General features: G+C 39.9%; 1 protein-coding gene across 6 annotated transcripts in view; it reads left to right on the top strand.

Moving 5' to 3' along the window:
• REPS2 (RALBP1 associated Eps domain containing 2) overlaps positions 1-17583 on the top strand; it is a 222139-nt gene extending 204556 nt beyond the window's left edge. For all 6 annotated transcript variants that reach the window (XM_047714691.1, XM_047714687.1, XM_047714688.1 and 3 more), the window contains one exon: positions 12116-17583. In XM_047714691.1, coding sequence (XP_047570647.1) covers positions 12116-12184 — 69 coding nt within the window. In that variant the 3' untranslated portion in view covers positions 12185-17583. The remainder of the gene's footprint in view (positions 1-12115) is intronic.
• Positions 17584-18933: the final 1350 nt, after the last annotated feature.

Below are 18933 nucleotides of genomic sequence, written 5' to 3'. Positions count from 1 at the left end.
TTAGTTTTTAGGATTCTAAGTCATAAAATTTCAGAGCTTTAAGGGAACTTAGAAACCCTCCTTCAACAGACGGGCATAGCAAGGCCCTTGAAATCTGTGTGACTGGCCCATGGTCACTTAGCTACCATGTGACAGAGCAGAGGGGGAGTAATACCACGTCTCCAGCACCTTTGGCACTCTGCTTTCCCATCTGGTACTGATTTGCTTTTTATTTGTTTATTTTTTATTGAAGTATAGTTGACATACAATGTTATATTAGTTTCAGGTGTATAAAATAGTGATCCTTCGAGTCTATGGATTACTCAGTGCTCACTAACACAAGTGTAGTCACCATCTGTCACCATACGGTGTTATTATAATATTATCGACTATATTCCCTATGCTGTGCTTTTCATCTCCATGACTTATTTTATAACTGGAATTTTGTACCTCTTAATCCACTTCACCTATTTTGCCCATCCTTCCACTCAACTCCTCTCTGGCATCCACCAGTTTGTTCTTTGTATTTAAGAGTCTGGTTTTTTTGTTTGTTCATTTGTTTTATTTTTCAAATTCCACGTATAAGTGAAATCATATGGTATTTGTCATTCTCTATCAACATATTTCACTTAGCATTGTACCTTCTAGGTCTATCCATGTTGTTGCAAATGGTAGGATTTCATTCTTTTTTCTGGCTGAGTAATATTCCTATTTGTGTGGGTGTGCGTGTGTGTATCACATTTTTTTACCCATTCATCTATTGATAGAAACTTGGGTTGCTTCTCTATCTTGGCTGTTTTAAATAATGCTGCAGTAAGCATAGGGGTGCCTAAATGTTTTCAAATTAGTGTTTTTTATTTTCTTTGGATAAACACTGAGTATTAAAATTACTGGATCATATGGTGGTTCTATTTTTTCCTTTTTTTGAGGAACCTTTATACTGTTTTCTATAGTGGCTGCACCAGTTTACATTCCCACTAACAGTGCGTGAGGGTTCCTTTTCTTCATATCCTCACCAGCACTTGTTATTTCTTATCTTTTTGATAATAGCTGTTTTGACAGGTGTAAGGTGATATCTCATTGTGGTTTTGACTTCAATAACTAGTGATGTTGAACATCTTTTCATGTGTCTGGTGATCATTTGTATGTCTTCTTTGTATGTCTTCATTATTATAATGAATCTTGAAATGCCTATTTAGGTTCTCTGCCCATTTTTTAATTGATTGGGTTTTGTTTTGTTTTGGTGTTGAGTTGTATAAGTTCTTTATATATTTTGAATATTAATCCCTCATCAGATAAATCATTTGTGAATATCTTCCCTTATTGAGTAGGTTGCCTTTTTGTTGATGGTTTTCTTTGCTGTGCAAAAGCTTTTTATTTTGGTATAGTCCTATTAGTTTATTTTTATATTTTTTCTCTTTCCTGAGGAGACATATCCATAAATGTTGCTAAGGCTAGTATCTAAGAGATTACTGCCTATGTTTTCTTTTAGAAGTTTTATGGTTTCAGGTCTCACATTTAGTCTTAATCCACTTTGAATTTATTTTTGTGTATAGTGTAAGAAAGTAGTCCAATTTCATTCTTTGGCATGTAGCTGTCCAATTTTCCCAACACCATTTATTGAAGAGACTGTCTTTTTCCCATTGGATAGTCTTGCCTCCTTTGTCATAAATTAATTAACCTTATTTTTTTAAAAAAGATTTTATTTATTTATTTGAAAGAGATCCCAAGTAGGCAGAGAGGCAGGCAGAGAGAAAGAAGAGGAAGCAGGCTCCCTGATGAGCAGAGAGCCTGATGCAGGGCTCGATCCCAGAACCATGGGATCATGACCTGAGCTGAAGGCAGAGGCTTTAACCCACTGAGCCACCCAGGCACCCCATTAATTAACCTTATAACTGTGGGTTTATTTCTAGGCTCTCTTCTGTTCTGTTGATTTATGTGTCTCTTTTTGTGCCAGTACCATACTGTTTTGATTACTACAGTTTTGTAGTTTTGTAGTATATCTTGAAATTTGGGATTGTGATACCTCCAGCTTTGTTCTTCTTTTCCAAGTTTGCTTTGGCTATTTGAGGTCTTTTGTGGTTTCATGTGAAATTTAGGATTATTTGTTCTAGTTCTATGAAAAATCTTGTTGGTATTTTGATAGTGATTGAATCTGTAGATTGCTTTGGGTAGTATGGACATTTTAACAATGTTTGTTCTCCCAATCTATGAGCATGGAATATTTTTCCATTTGTTTTTGTCATCTTCAGTTTCTTTCATCAGTGTCTTATGGTGTTTAGCGTATAGGTCTTTCACCTCCTTGGTTAATTTTATTCTTACATATTCTTTCTGATGCAAATGTCAATGGGATTGTTTTCTTAATTCTTTCTGCTACTTCATTATTAGTATTTAGAAATGGAAGAGGTTTCTGTATATTAAGTTTGTATTCTGCAACTTCACTGAATTCACTTATTCTAATGTTTTGTTGGTGCTGTCTTTAGGGTCATCTGTGTCTAGTGCCCTCATCTGCAAATAGTGGTAGTTTTACTTTATTTTTACTGGTTTAGATGCCTTTTATTTCTTTTTCTTGTCTGATTGCTGCCACTAGGATTTCTAGTACTATGTTGAATAAAAGTAGTGAGAGAAGAGTAGACATCCTCATCTTATTTCTGATCTTAGACGTAATGTGCTTTTGGTTTTTCACCATTCGGTATGATGTCAGCTATGGGTTTTTCATTAGATGGCCTTCATTATGTTGAGGTATATTACCTCCAAACCCACTTTGTTGAGAGTCTTTATTATGAATAAATGTACTTTGTCAGATGTGGTTTTTGCATCTTTTGAGATAGTCATAGGGTTTTTATCCTCCTTCTTGATAATGTGTGATGTATCACATTGATTGATTTGCAGATAGCTATAGGTATTTTTAATTCTCTTGTCCTTTTACCTTGTAATAGAGTTAAGTGATTAACACCCCAACATATTACAGTATTAGAGTATTCTGAATCTTACTATATAATTATATTTACCAATATGTTGTATTTTTTATTTTTTCAAGTTGCTGATTAACATCCTTTCATTTCAACTTAAAGAACTCCTTTCCGCCTTTCTTGGCAAGGCTGGTCTAACGTTGATGAACCCACTCAGCTTGTGTTTTTCTGGGAAAGTGTTTAATCCTTCTTCATTTCTGAAGGACTACTTTGCCAAATAGAGTGTTCTTGGTTGGCACTTTTTTTTTCTTTTAGCACTTTGAATATATTATCCCACTCTATCCTGGCCTGTCTCTAAGGTGCTTGCTGAGAAATCTGCTGAGAGCCCTTTAGGGGTTCACTTGTAAGTTACAGACTTCTTTTCTCTTGATGATTTTAAGATGATCTGTCTTTGATTTTTGGCAGTTTTACTATAATGAATCTTGAAGAGGGTATCTGACTTTGGTGATCCTTATGAGCTTTATGAACTTGGATCTATATCTCTCCCCAGTTTTGAGAAGTTCTCAGCCAATATTTATTTAAATCAGTTTTCTGCCCCTGTCTCTTTTCAACTTCCGGAAGTCCAGCAAATCACACATTATTTCTTTGAATATTACACCATAGATAATGTAGCCTTCCTTCACTCTTTCTGGTTCTTTTTTGTTGTTGTTCTCTTCTGACTGTATAATTTTAAAGTTCTGTCTTCTGTCTCATAGATTCTTTCTTCTGTTTGAGCCATTTTGATGGTTTTGCTCTCTGCTGTAATTTTTTTCTTCATTCATTCTTCAGCTCCAGAATTTCTCTTTGATTCTTTCTTATGACTTCTGTCTCTTTGGTAGACTTCTCATTTTGTTTGTTAATGCGGTTTTCCTGATTTTGTCTTTTTGTGTTCTCTTGTAGCTCAGTGAGTTTTCTTAAAACAGCTATTTTAAATTCTTTAGCAGGTAAATCACAGATCGCCATGTCTTTGGGGTTGTTTACTGGACATTACTGCAGTATTTTGTTGGTGTCATGTTTCCTTAATTTTTCATGTTCCTTGAGATTTTGCATTGCTATCTTCATATTTGAAATAGCAGCCACTTTCTGCAGTCTTTATGAACTGCCTTCAGGAGACAAGTACGTTTCATCAGTCCTGCTAGGGATTCTGAGGCTTTCTCAGACCTTTTATGAATGTACCTGCTTGACATTTCTTGCTCCCTCTTGTGGAGGAATTATTACGCTTATACGCCTTCTCCTGATCCTGCAAAACACTGGGCTAAGTGCTAGCAGTCTCTCTATTGTTTTCACCAAGGTGGCACTAAAGCTCAGTTTTGTTGTCTCTTCGTGACCCACCAGTCTGAGCCGGCACAGCCTTTCTGCATGTCCTCACCAACCACCTGCCAAAGTTTGCTGCCTAGGGAGTGTGAACAGGTATGTGGTACAGGATCGGGGTGTGTGTGTGAGAGAGAGAGTGAGTAAGACTAGAGGTGTGCTGGGAAGTACCCTGTGGGCAGTGGGAAGATCCCCAGAAGCTCACGAGCAGGCTTCTTGATGAGTGCTGTTAACACATTTGGTAGGAGCCATGTTTCCTTTAATATCTTTTGAGGGTCCTATCTGCTGCTCTCCTAGCTGCTTTCTGTCTCTCAGTCATGCAGTTCATAATTCAGTACTCTGGATGGAGCAAGAGAGAATTGAGCCTCCTTGGCAGTGTCCCACACAGCTGGGAAAGCTGGGTGTGTACTCACACACTCTTGTTACCCCTGTGGGGGAAATCATGGGCTGAGAAGATCTCTCTTGGCCCTAAGCTGTGCTACCTTGTGATGTGAGTAGAATGTTACAGTTCCTCTTATCTCCTCCAGTAAATCCAGACTACTATTTTTTTTTCTCTAGCATTATGCTAGAACTTCCCTGTTGGAAATTTAGATTTCCACCAAGGCTCTGTCATTCATGGGTGATTGTCTTAAACAGTGTTTTCCATCGACTCCCAGATAGTGGCTTAGAGCTGGTTCAGAGGGCAGTGCAGGGTCCAGAGTTGGGACTGAGGTCTGTGTGCCTATTACCCAGTACATGGCTGGGTGAGACTCCTCCTGGATCTCTTGATGTATGTATGGTACTGTATCCCACAGTTCCCACAAAGGCATTTTGCCCATGAATGAAAGCCAGATTTTTTTTTTTTTTGACATTGTTGTTGTTGGCAGGGGGACATGGACAAGAGATGTCTTATACAGCCAAGATATTGATGTCACTCCTGGTAATTTTGTCATTTTTTGATGAACTTTTATAGTGTTTTCCATAATGGCTACACCAATGTCTATGATCCACCTCAAATTAAGTTTTATGTATGGTTTGAGATTAGGGTCAAGGCTTATTTTTTCCTTACATCAATACCTAATCTAGTACCATTTGTTGAAAAGAGTTTCTTTTCCTCCTTGGATTACTTTGGTCTCCTTGTCAAAAGTCTAATGACCTATAAGTGTAGATTTATTTCTGTTTTTGTTTTGTTTTGTTTTGTTTTTGAGAGAGAGCAAACATGCCAGTGGTGGGAGGGGCAGAGGAAGAGGAAGAGAGAGAATCTCAAGCAGACTCCACAATGAGCATGAAATTGGACATGGGGCTCAATCTCACAATCCTAAAATCATGACCTGAGCCGAAGACAAAGAGTCAGATGCTTAACTGACTGAGCCACCCAAGCACTCCTAGGTTCTTACTCTGTTCCATTAATCTATTTGCTGATTCTTTTTTTTTTTAATTTTTGTTTATTTATTTCACAGAGAGAGATCACAAGTAGGTAGAGAGGCAGGCAGAGAGAGAGATAGAGGAGGAAGCAGGCTCTCCGACGAGCAGAGAGCCTGATGCGGGACTTGATCCCAGGACCCTGAGATCATGACCTGAGCTAAAGGCAGAGGCTTAACCCACTGAGCCACCCAGGCGCCCCCTATTTGCTGATTCTTATACCAGTACCACACAATCTTGATTACTGTTACTTTATAATAAGTAAATCCGGTGGTATAAATTTTTCAACATGCTCTTTTTCAAGATTCCTTTGGATATTCTGGGCCCTTTGCTTCACATAAATTTTAGAATCAATGTGTCATTTGCTACAAAATAGCCTGCTAGGATTATGATTGGATTTGTTTGAATCTACAGATCATATTAAGGAGGATGAAAATCTCAACTCTGTTGTGTCTCCTAGTCTGCTAGTAGAGTACATCTTTCTAATTATTTATATCTTGTGAGATTTCTCTTACTAGTCCGAGTATACATGTATTACATGTGTCTTGCTAAATTTATTCCTAATTTTTCGTGACACTATTGCAAATTGAATTGGTTTTTAAATTTTCATTGTCTCATTGAGTTGGTGAAGGTTATAGAATATAAGGTCAACACATAAAAACCAATCATATTCTTTATGTAAGTAATGAACAACTGGTAACAAAAATATGAAAAACACTGCCATTACAGTATCTTGGCACCCTCTTCCTTCAGATGAAATACTTAAGTATAAATTCATCCAAACACATAGGTTGTGAATATTGAAAACAACTATAAAGTGCTGCTAAAAGAAATCCAAGACCTAAATAAATGGAGAGACACATTTCGCTTTTTGTGCATTGAAAGACTTAACATAGTAGTGATGTTCTTTTTCTCTAAAGTGATCTATAGATTCACTACAATGCCAATTTCACAGTGCCAGCAGGACTTGTAGGTATAGATCAGCTAATCTTACAATTTTTGTGTAAGGGCCAAGGAACTTGGATAGTTAAAACATTTGGAAAAGAGGAACCAAGTTGGAGGAATCACTTTAGTAATCAGGCTTCAGTAATCAAAACAGTATGGGCTTGGGGGGAGGGATTGATGTATAGATCAGTGGAGTAGGATAGAGGGTTGTGAAGGAGAGTGCATGAATATAGCCAATCCCGTCTTTGACAAAGGTGCAGCATCAACTCATTCAACCATTGTTTTTTAAGAATGGGTCCTCCATATGTGAAAAAAAATGAACCTTGATCAAGACCTCAGTCTTATACAAAGATTAACTTGAAGTGGGTCATAGATGCAAACGTAAAACATAAAGGTATAAAACTTTTGGAAGAAAAGATTGGAAAAAATGTGCATGACCTGGTGTTAGAAATGATGCCAGAAGCATAACCCAGAACAGAAAAATTAAATTGTCCTTCATCAAAATTAAAAATTTTTGCTCTGCCTTAAATACTGTCAGGAGAATTAAGAGACAAGCTACAGAATGGGAAAAAATATTTGCAACTCACATATTTGACAAAGGACTTGTATCCAGATTATATAAAGAGCTCTCCAAACTTAAGAACTCTCAAAACTCCAAAAACTCAACTTAAAAATGGGCGAAGGACTTGAACAGACACTTCACCAAAGAGGATATAAGGATGGCAGATAAACATGTGAGAAGATACTCAGCATCATTAGCCATAGGGAAACGCAAATTCAAACTGTGATTGTGTACCACTCCACACGCACTAGAATTGCTAAGACAGAAAATAATGACAACACCAAGTGCTGGCAGCTAGGACGCTCATGCACTGATGGGACTGCAAAATGGTACCCCTCTCTGAAAAGTCATTTGACAGTTTCTTAGGAAGTTGTAAGTACACTGACTGTGTGATCCCAGTAGTCCTGCTCCTGGGTATCCATCAGTGAAATGAAACCTTGCGTTCAGTCAAAAATCTGTACACGAATGTTCGTAACAGTTTTATCTGATGACCAAAACCTGGAAACAGCCCAGATGTACTTCAAAGGATGAATAGGTTAAGTGTGGTACGTTCACACAATGAAATAGCACTCAGCAGTAAAAGCAGTGATACACATAACTTGGATGAAACTCAAAGACGTTACAGTGAGTGAGGCAAGCCAGGGTTGAAAGGTTTTATACTTTTTGATCCCTTTTTTTTGACATTCTTAAAAAGAGAAAACTATAGTCCTGGGATACAGACTGGTAGTTGCCAGAGGTTGTGCATGAAGGTGAAGGTTTGTAGATCAGTGAGTTGTACCAGGGAGCTTTTTGGTTGTAGGAACTGTAACGTCCCCTCTTTGTGGTGGCAGTTACACAAATGCATACATGTGTTGACATTTACAGAACTGTACACTAAAAAAGTCAGTCTTACCATATAATAAAAAGATGATTTTTTAAAATGTCAAACTTCATTCTGTTTTATGAATCTTTGTAGGTGAACTTGTTTTTGTTTTGTGTTTTATTGTTTTTCTCCCCTCTTACTTTGCCTTGGTATAGATAATTTTCATATACTGTTCTTTCTTCTTGGTAAGCCCTTTTAATTTGGAAACCCATATTCTTCAGTCCTGAGGGTCTTCTTGGTTTTTATTATTGTTGTATTTTCTCCATGTTTCTTCCTCACCCACCCACCCCAACTCCCCTGCCCATTTTCTCTGTTCTCACTTGCTGATATTTTTCAGACATTGAAACTCTTAGCTTGTTGGTTCTCTAATTTTTTCATATTTTCTCTCCCGTTTTCTGTCCTTCTTTATTTTTGTCTTTTTGTCCATTTCTGAAGACTTAGTTAATTTTAAGTTTTCAAACGGTTGTTTAATAACCAAGAGTTCATTTTTTGTTCTCTGATTGTTTCTTTTTCAAGGTATCCTATTCTCATTTCTTTGTTGTAATATCTTTTATTACTGGTAGTAATTTTCTTCTTCCTGAAAACTTGTCTATTTTCCTGTTATGTATTTCTTATTAGATGTTTTCCTTCACTATCTCATGGTCCTTTGCTTATGTTTAGGAGAAGGATGCAGGTGCTCACTGGGTGGGCGTGCATAGCGTGTTATAGGGCTTGTCAGCTTTGAGCTTCAGCCTCCAACAGTCTGGTTGGGTTGTATAGTTGGGGATCCTTCCAAGGCAGTATCATTGGTGCTTTCTTTTTAATCTGATAGAATTTCCAGAGAGATTTTTTTTTATCTCCTACATGGAGGGAAAGACCTGGTTCAGTGGAGAGAGAGGGCTGTGGGTCTCAGTATCTAGAATATTTATTTAATCTCCTTAGTTCCAGTCCAGTGTCTCGTCCTCAACTGTATCTCTGTACTGCTAATCAAGAGGCCCTGTGTTTTACGTTTTCAAGGAATAACTCTTCAGTATTCTGCCCTAGTAGCAGGAAGAAGCTGGGGAACTAATTGCTTCTGAAGCTAACTTTCAGCCAACACACTCTAGCCATCCTCCTCCCCTCTTCCACTTCCGCTTACGTAGGTATCTGGCGCTGCCAGCTTTACTCTTTCAGAGACTCTTCTCTGTAAAATCAGGTGGGTTCTTGTTTTGTCCCCAAGCTTAGCTTAGGTTTAGTTTTCTATACTTGAGCTGTATGAGGGAAAATGTTCTAGCTCGAGTGATGCAGGACCCTTGAACTAAGGAGTATTTGGGTCACTTTATGGACAGACCCCACCATGCAGCAGCGTAACAACTGGTAGAATGCCCACATTTATTTTGCTTGGATTTGCTGAGTCATTTACTTCAGTCATCAGTTTGCCTTCCTGCTTGCAAATTGTATTGGTATCACTCCTTCCCTTGTGTTTGTCTTGTTCTTGTGTATTTGTGACTTTAAAAAAAAAACAACAAACGGGTTTTTTTTGTTTTGTTTTGTTTTGTTTTTTCTGTTGTTTTAGTGGAGTTCTAGTAGGGACTGAGTATGCCATGTGTGTTCAGTTCTATCTTTCACCTACAACTTCTGTCTATATTCTTTTGCTGATGATACACATTCTCAGTGCTTTGAAGATCAGCCATAGCCTGGTGATCCTCAATTTCTGTCTCAAACTCTCCTTCTCTTACCTCTGGTCTTTGGACATACAATTATAACTGCTCACTCGCCATTTCCTCTTAATGTATCTAATACACACCTCAGACATTTCATTCCCAACCGTCTCTTTGAAATGCCTATTTCTCATCTATTCTTGCTCTCGGTACCACTTACTGACCACCCACTTGTGTAGATCCCAAATCTCCTTCTTTCTTTCCTACATCAACTTCATCAGCAGGTCCTGTCCGTTCTAAATTCAAAATATATCCAGAATTCATCCAGTTCTCTCCATCTTTGTGGCTGCTACCCTGATCAAAGTCATTTTCATTTCTCACCTGGGTCCATGCAGTAACCCTGCAACTCCTCCCTGCCTGCACTCTTGCCCTGCTCTACAATCCACTGTCTACACAGTAGCCAGAGTGAACATCTTTTTAAAGATTTTATTTATTTATTTGACAGAGAGAGATCACAAGCAGGCAGAGAGAGAGGAGGAAGCAGGCTCCCTGCTTAGCAGAGAGCCCGATGCGGGGCTCGATCTCAGGACTCTGAGATCATGACCTGAGCCGAAGGCAGCGGCTTAACCCACTGAGCCACCCAGGCGCCCCCAGAGTGAACATTTTTAATTAAAAAAATTTTTATTGTGTTAGTCACCATAAAATACATCATTAGGTTTTGATGCAGTGTTCCAAGATTCATTGTTTATGTATAACACCCAGTGCTCCATGCAATCCATGCCCTCCTTAATACCCATCACTGGGCTCACCCAACCCTCCACCTCCTCCCCTCTAAAACCCTCAGTCTGTTTCTCAGAGTCTGCAGTCTCTCATGGTTTGTCTCCCCCTCCGATTTGTCCCAATTCACTTTTCCTTTACCTCTCCTAATGTCCTCCATTTTATTCCTTATGTTCCACAAGTGAAACCATATGATAATTGAATAGCAGCAATGGCCACAGTTGCCAAACTGTGGAAAGAGCCAACATGTCCTTCAACAGACGAATGGATAAAGAAGATGTGGCCCATATATACAATGGAATATTATGCCTCCATCAGAAAGGATGAATACCCAACTTTTGCATCAGCATGGATGGGACTGGAGGAGATTATGCTGAGTGAAACATTTTGAATTCTAAATTAAGCCACATCCATTCCCTGATTCAAAACCCACAAAGCTATCCCCCTGTACTGTGAATGGTGTTCACATTCCTGACTGTTTCCATAAGGTCCTTGCCTAACTCTCAGACTTCAGCTCCTACCAGTGTCTTCCTGGCTCCTTCTCTGGTGACACAGGCCTTTCTGGTATCAAACACACCAAGCTTGTTCCCTCCCTTGGGGCTTTTGTAGTTGCCATTTTGTCTCCCTGAATATCCTTCCCCCATGTCTTCATATGGCTCACCCCTCCATTCATTCAAATCTCTGCTCAGATAGCATCACCTCTGAGAAGCCTTCCCTGACTAGCTGCTCCACCTGTCTTCCAGATTCCTCTGTTACCTCATCTTATTTATTTCCTTTTGAAAGTATCTTGTTCTTTATTGTCTTTCTCTAGCCATTTGAGTATAAAGCCTGTGAGGGCATTGGTCTGATCGATCTTGTTCTTTGCTGGTACCATCACACCTAGAGCAGAATCTGGCTCATAGCAGACAGTTAATCAAAGACTCTTGGACAGCTGGGTAGGAGGGGAGGGTGAATAAATGCCTTTTGAATTCTGTTTGGATGGTTAGCAGGCTGATTCTTCCTGGGCATCTCAGAATCGAGCCTTCCTAGAGTTCGTTCCCATCTTAACTGATTCTACTTCCGAATGTCTTTAACTGTCCCCCCGTCTTCCTGCCAATAAGTTTCTTTTAGGGCCGAAAGCTTGAATTCCCAAAGAGCAGATGGCTGATCCTGTTTTTCTTTCTCCCTGCCTTTAGCCATGCAGTCACATCTTCAGCTGTATTTTGTGCAGGAGCCAAGATGGTATTTTGGCGGAGGGATGGCCAGTGCATTTGCTCATCCCTCAGACCCACCGGGGTGTGGTACTGGACTAGAAATGAGAGATCACAGCTAGAAATTGAGCCCTGCTGGCTCACCTGTCACTATTAGCATTCTGCTTTTGCTTTTCTGCTCTCTCCCAGTGTCTGTCTTTTGATTTTTAACATCGACTTCTGCCAGCCAGTGATCCTGTTAAAACCGCCAGTGAGATTGAGGCCGGGGTGGTGTCAGTCAGTTTCATTTCCTCATCTTCAGAGAGGAGCTGCGAGATGACAAATTGTGAAGCCGCCTCTGTCTAGTCACCAGTTGTAAATATGATGCCTTCTAGTCGGCTTGTCCTAGAGTCATGTAGTACTTTAGTGTTTGTGGGTCCACCTACAAGTGTCTTTTTAATATCTGATGAATTAGGGATGAACCCAGGAAATGACCCCTTTGCTTTTTTGTTTTCTTCTCTTTGTTTTGTACAAATCAGGAGGTTCATCAAGAACGGATTGCATTGGAAAATCAGTTGGAACAACTTCGTCCAGTCACTGTGTTGTAATCCCCAAGATTCAAGTAACAGTGGGTGACTTTTTCTGCCAAGATATTTCCTTTGAATATTTCAACCCATCTAATTGTCATAGAGATGTCCAAGACTGTGTGAAAAACTGCAAGCCGCGGAATATAACCCATATTTCCTTTTCTCTTGTACTTCACTTACACATTTTACTCTGGTGGAAAAAATACAACTGATTATCACACTTGAAACTGTAATTTCAGTGGAATTTATCTTCCATTCTTAAGTACTTCCTCAAGTTGTTAGATGTTGCTCCTTACCAAAAACCAATCTTCTAGCAATTAAAAACAAGTAGAGCATTATTTATTTAAAGAATTTATGATTTGTATAAAATATCAATACCTAGTACCTTCAGGATGCTTGTTTTATTTTTGTATGTATAGCAAATACAGTAGGTTGGTTTCCTGAATAATTGGGATTCCAACTGGATAGTCTTTGGCATGATGATAATAAAAGTGAAAACTAAAACAAGAACATCAGATTTAGACAGGCACTGTGCCCTCTGCCACCATATGCCAAAAATTGCTTCTCTAGTGCCATTTTGACATTGTATCTAGCTATAAATAATACATAACTATTGTTTTCTGTTGAATGACAGAGATTTATTGGGTCTTTGCACCTCTGTAAAGTGGAAGTTTTGTCAAAGATCTATTTACCTTGGCCCAGCTAGGCCATCAACTCATAGAACTCAGTCCTTTCATGTCAATTTTTGGGCAAGAGCAGTCTGCTTTAACCGCCTCACCTGATCAAATTAAATAAATAGTTGTCAGATCTCTACTTTTATCCTGCATGGGATACCATGTCTGTGAATGCATGATTTTGGAGACCGCACATCAGATGTGAAAGGCTGAAGAGACTGTTTGGACTGATCAATATTTGTTGCTTGAACCCAGGTACCCACCCTGGAGAAGAAGGGGAAATGGTGGTTACCAGCGATCCAACAACTCTGGTAGTTATTTTTGTCTTTGTTATTTTAACGCGGATTGTGACTGTATTGAGTATGAAGGAATAATGAAAGAAAACTGATCTTCACTCTGGATATACAACTGTTTGTTCTCTGTGAAGTGTACCTTGGGAAGTGATTGGTTTATGCACCGACTAGCGTAGCCCAGCTGTCTCCAGTGTATGTGATGTAAGACCGTGAGCTCAAATCACACAAGCCAGTATGCTGTAGAAGTTTTGGTCACCCACTCCTCCTGAAAGCCCAAGGTGAAAGTGGGAAGTGAGTGACCCCACAGGGATCAGGGCACGCCCACTCTCACATCACTTTGAGAGACTGATTACAAGAAATGCTCTCTCTTGTGCATTTTGCTAATTTACCCATTCTTAGAGTGGAGGTGTGGGGTGTGCCTGGGGTCCTTTTTGAGGTGGTTTAGGATAAGGGATTAAGCCTTTGGTTGCCATAGAGTTGACAGCTTTTAGAATAAGGAGGTGTTTATTTAATGCTCCCTTATTTTATTTGCAAGCTTTATCAATGGCTTAATGGTAGAAGAGAAAGGCTCAAGCAGATGTTTTCCCAAAGAAAAACAAATTGTTGGTTCTCTTCTGTGCATATGAAAAGATTTTTGAATTGATTTGATTTTGAAAATCCCAGTTTGAACCATTTCTCTAGTCCCCCTTTCCTTCCCTTTTGGTTGTTTTTTCTATCCCTTGGGAGGGGTGTGGAGCCATTTTAAATGCTTCCTAAGATTATGAATGGGCGGTACAGAGTTTCGAGGTAACCTCTTTTCCCGTGTCCTGAGATCTAGGGGCTAAAGCTATTTTTATCAACAGTGTCCTTGCTGCAGACATTCCATAGCATGCTTAGCTTTTGTTACATTCTACTTGGGAAGGATCGTGTGCACTCTATCTCCTTGTCTTCCATACCTATGCGCTCCCTCGAGATAGCACTGTGTGTCCAGTAAGGAGGCATACGAACTCAGGATGTTAGTCTTTAGTATACATTTAAAAAATAGTGCTATGTTTTTCCCCCCATCAAATCAGTGCCAGAGTGAGAGAAATTAGGAGGTGGGGTTTTGTTTAGCTGGCTTGGTTTTTGCTAAAGGAACAAACTCATATTGGACAATTCAAGTCCCATGAGTTGCATAGTCTCACCAATATTTTAAAATGAGCATTGCATTAAAGCATACATCAATGTCTATACTCTCTGACTACACTTAGCGGTGACCACAGTGTACTAGTTGCTTAGAAGTGGATCAAAAACAAACAAAGGTATACTATTATTATTACCTGGCCAGTGCGCTTCTTCCATGTCTCTGTTTTCTCAGAATGTGCACTTCTAATTTAGGATTATAACTCCTGTTAATGTTTCTGTGAGCCTTCACTGTGGTGTATAGGAAGGCTGTGTTATTGAAATCACCATTATACCTCTTCTACAAAACTTCTCCAAAATTAGATCTGCCTGTTGGGCAGAATTCAATGGACACAATGCCGATGTTGCCCCCATCCGTGGGGGTTTAATAAGCTTGTTGTTCAGTGGTCTTCCTTCAGAGGGGTCCTGTTGTCCCAAGGATGAAAGCACAGTAGGAATTGATAGTGGTCTGATGGGGTGCCTCAGTGTCTCTTGTAAGTGGTGTGTTGCTTTTGCCCTCTCCTTGTCCAGCAGACATGAAGTAAAACCGAGAGGTAGATATTTGGAATGGAGGTGCGTGTTGTAATCAAGGCAGACACTTGAACTTGCTTTAGTTGGAAAGATCTAACCGCTTCATGAATGTTGGAGAAGTGCTTTGGGCCTGATTGGGAAGGGAGACATCTTAGCTGGAAGCTAGGCCCATTTTACTCTCCTTGGAGAATAGGATGTCAGAGCTGAGAGGACTTGTACCTGTCTTCTGCAGTTTGCTTGTGGGGAAACCAAGGCCATCAGACACTACATTTTCTAGCCCAAGAATCTGTAGAAAGATAACTAGTGGCAGAGTTGGAATGCCAGCTAATGCTACAGATTCTAAGTCCCATCCTCTAGCCTCTAGCAGTACTAAAAATAGGCAAGAAGGGTTCCTTCTATTTACCATGTTGAATTTTATTTACTTAGTAAGTTTTCAAGTATGAAAACATGTTTCAGTGAGTTTTAGATCTAGATATTTCTGTTGGATTGAAGCAAAAAATAAAATCTGAAGGGAAGAATATGGTTGAACTGTTTGATCTTCTGAACACCTCACCTTTCATGATACAATAAATTACTCCGAGTTTTTTGGCAGAACTTTTGACAGCTGTTGCTTTGAATGGATTCCATTCCTGTATTCCTTATGGGAGTTTGTTTTTAAAATAGACTACTGCGATGGGAATGAACTCAATATGTAGTAAGTTACAGTTTTCTTCGATATGTCTTTAGTTATGTGGGTTGCAAATGTTCGATTTCAGCATATTTTAGGTGGAGTAATCAAAAACACGCATTTTTCTTTGATTTCCTACCAGTGTCTGAACTGTCATAAAGCATTCTTCTCTTCCTATGTGACTTGATTCTATAGTCTCTTTATAAATGATAATTTGTCTATTTCTTAAATGATCTCTCAACCGTGGTAATAATAGAGGTGTACTTGAAAGATCAATAAGAAAATCATCTGGAATGGATGTTTTTCTTGCAATTAAGACAGGCATTTGCAAATATATTCTTCTAAGCAGTAGTTGGAAAGATCTCAGTTACAGTATAACACCTTACAGCTAAAAAAATTTGTTCAGCACAAACTACAATCACACCTCCTGACTAGACCTCACCAAAGGAATTTAATTTTGAAAGTATAAAAAAAGAATTCCAAACATCATAGCAACCAGATATTCCCGTATTATTGACTAAGACTTAGTAGTTCATGGTTTAAACATTTTGAACAAAATGTAATATCAGTTTGAAGAAGGAAGGTCTTTTTCTCCACTCGTTAAATAAATAGAACACCAGCGACTTCGGTTTCTCTTTCCAACTGGCTTATTCTGTTGCATTCTTTGAAAACTCTGATTTCGAAGGATCTCTTGAATTTACACTTTAGTGATGGGTGTTTTGTTATGTTCTTTTTTTGCATCCATGACTTAGTGTGGTTCAAATTACTAGAAGAAGTGGGGATTTGGGTTTCTGGAGTTCTGAGGTGGCACCTCCTCTTTCAGCACAGGCCGAAGGCTACTGCCCACCAATGCCAACAGCTCGGTGACTGATGGCAACTGGCATGTGAGTCTTAACTCTGCGAGCCACCCACTTTGCTTGTTTGCAATGAGAAGTGCATCTGATTTTGTGACCCTCCCAAGAGGAACTGTAAGACCAGGCATGGAGGACCAGACTTGAAAAGCAGCACAGAGCCTAAGAGCTGCTGTCTCCCTCAGCAGCAGGCATTCAGAGGTTGCCTTACAGGTGTTCCCTGAAACAGCCAGTCTGTTGATGTGAACGAGAGATGCCAAGTACACAATTGCTTTTAGGCTTAGATAGTTAATTGTCTACATTTGCTAACCTACATGATGATAAAGTCAGGGTTTCAACTGAGAGGATTCGTCCTAGTTACAGAAGCCTTGCTCCATTCTTAACAATGGGAAAACCTTTATTTTTTTGTGTGTTCGGTGAGTTCTCCTGTCTTGCTCTAAGCTAAGTTCATGGCTGTGGGAAGTTGGAGAAAATGGGTTTGAGACTCTGCAGACCAGAGGACAAGGGACTTTTAAGGGGGCTTGTATTGGAATTTGAGGGCTATACTAGGGAAAATCAGGGACCAGTTCCGTCCTACTTAAGTACTCTGTTGGACAACAGGACTGGGTCCTAAATGTCCTTCACAAAGCTCTGCCTCAGAACGGCGCAGTTGATGCAAGTACCCCATCATACGGCAGTGGAATCGGCTGGGATTCGTTGTTTTTGTTTCATCTTAAGGCAACTTGTATGAGGACTTCACCTGTACCTATCTTGGGAACCGGGTGTACCTTTTTCTTTAGGACTGCCATTGTTTTTGTCTTCAGCGCAAACACAATGTTCAAGAAAGCCAGAGGCAAGAAGGGCCATTATAGTCTTTATTGCAGTGGGCCAGGAGAGAGAATGAGCTGATGGCCTAGTTTAACCTTGAAATAAAAGTGTATATTTTTTCACTACAGGTACATTGAACAGTAAAATGAATAACAGCAAAGTATATATTTGATGCCTTCTGTCTTTTCATAATGTGCTGACAAGTTGTGTTAATAGTTTACTTAGCCAGAGTCTTACTCGTTTGCTAGGCCTTAGGAACATTATGTATATTGATCTTCAGCATAAATAAATATAGGGTAGCCTGTATTTGGATTGTAACTTGTAGACTCTAACCTTACTGCCTCTTTTTCACATTTGTTGGAAAGTCTGTGAAGAACATAGGTTAAAAGTCTCCTACTTTGGGAAACGTACATGATGTGAAACTGGGGTGCTATGTTAAAAATAAATGTATGATAATAAGTGTGGCTCGTCTGGAGTCTTGGTGTTGATATGCTGCGGCCTGCATTTGGTTTTGTGTATTTCGTGGAGGTGCCGTGGAAAAGAGTTGGAGGTCTTCCCAATTAAATCAAAGTCTGAGGTTTGATTATTTTTACCTCCTAGTGATCTGAGGTGGGCCTTTAAACATCTGTACATGGTAAACACTGGGCGATCATGGGAGATCATGCCTAACTCATAGTGCGTTTTAAAGATGCACTGAATTGAAAACTTGACTTAATGTGGGGTCCAGGTAATTTGCTTCATCTTGTCAGAATTCTTTTTGTTCAAAAATGTTCCCATCATCATATCCCTAGTTGGAGTATAGAGATGAAGGGGGAGGGATCAGGAAGAGTGGGCATGAGAGCCTAGCCAGGTAATCTGACCTGTCAGCTGGGGTTTCTTACTTTTAAAATTTGAATACTTTTAGGAGTCCACCAGTCTCCTATCATATGGGGGTTTTATTCTGTATGGTGAATGCATATGGTGGGCTACACATGGGATATTTCTAGTAACCTAGTAGTTCTGAATACCAAGTGAACTCTGGAAAAAATCGTCTACGATCTGGCTCATAAGCTTGGGCACTGGAGATCACCTGGCCCTGATCTTTCCCAAGCACTGGTGAGGATCACTGTGCCCCTCACTTTGGAGATACAAGAGACCTGAGATCCTCTAGGCCAGTGGTACCCAAAATGTGGTCCCTGGACCAGCAGTCATTGGGGAACTTATCACTGGAGAACAATGAATCCGGGACTCTGGGAGTGGCTGGCAGCGTTCGGGATGACAACCCCTCCACGGGATGCTGATGTCCACTAATACTGAACTACTGCTTTATCTAACTTCATTTTACAGCCAAAGAAGCCGTGGTGCAGAGAGGCAACATGGACTCACCTAGGTCGCGATCGGTTAACTGACAGCAAAGGATCAAAAGGTTCCCAAGGGCAGACATTGTCCAGTGGCCAGTCATGAGTTCATTCCCTCTCCTGATTCTCCCTCCACAGATACCTGCCGTGTTTCTGCTGTGTGTCAAGCACTGTGTCAGGAGCTTAAGGTGAGACCTACAATACAGGATCCCTGCCCTCGAGTTGCTCACAGACCCCTCCGCGGGAACTGCAGTGCAGTGTGGGACAGTGACTAAGATATATGAGGGTAGTCTGACTGCTGTGAGAAAGAACCCCAGGAGTAGAGTGGCTTGACCCAATGGACGTGTATTTCTCACTACAGTACAGAGTGGATGTTCTTAGTTGCGCTATTTTCTTTGTGGCTACGTGGGGATCCAGACTCCTTTCATGTGTGCTTTCATCTTCCTCTAGGGCTAGAGAGTTTTCTCTTT

The sequence above is a fragment of the Lutra lutra genome, chromosome X (genome assembly GCF_902655055.1).
Source record: "Lutra lutra chromosome X, mLutLut1.2, whole genome shotgun sequence".
Classification (NCBI taxonomy): Eukaryota; Metazoa; Chordata; class Mammalia; order Carnivora; family Mustelidae; genus Lutra; species Lutra lutra.
This window is presented reverse-complemented; position numbering and strand designations above follow the sequence as displayed.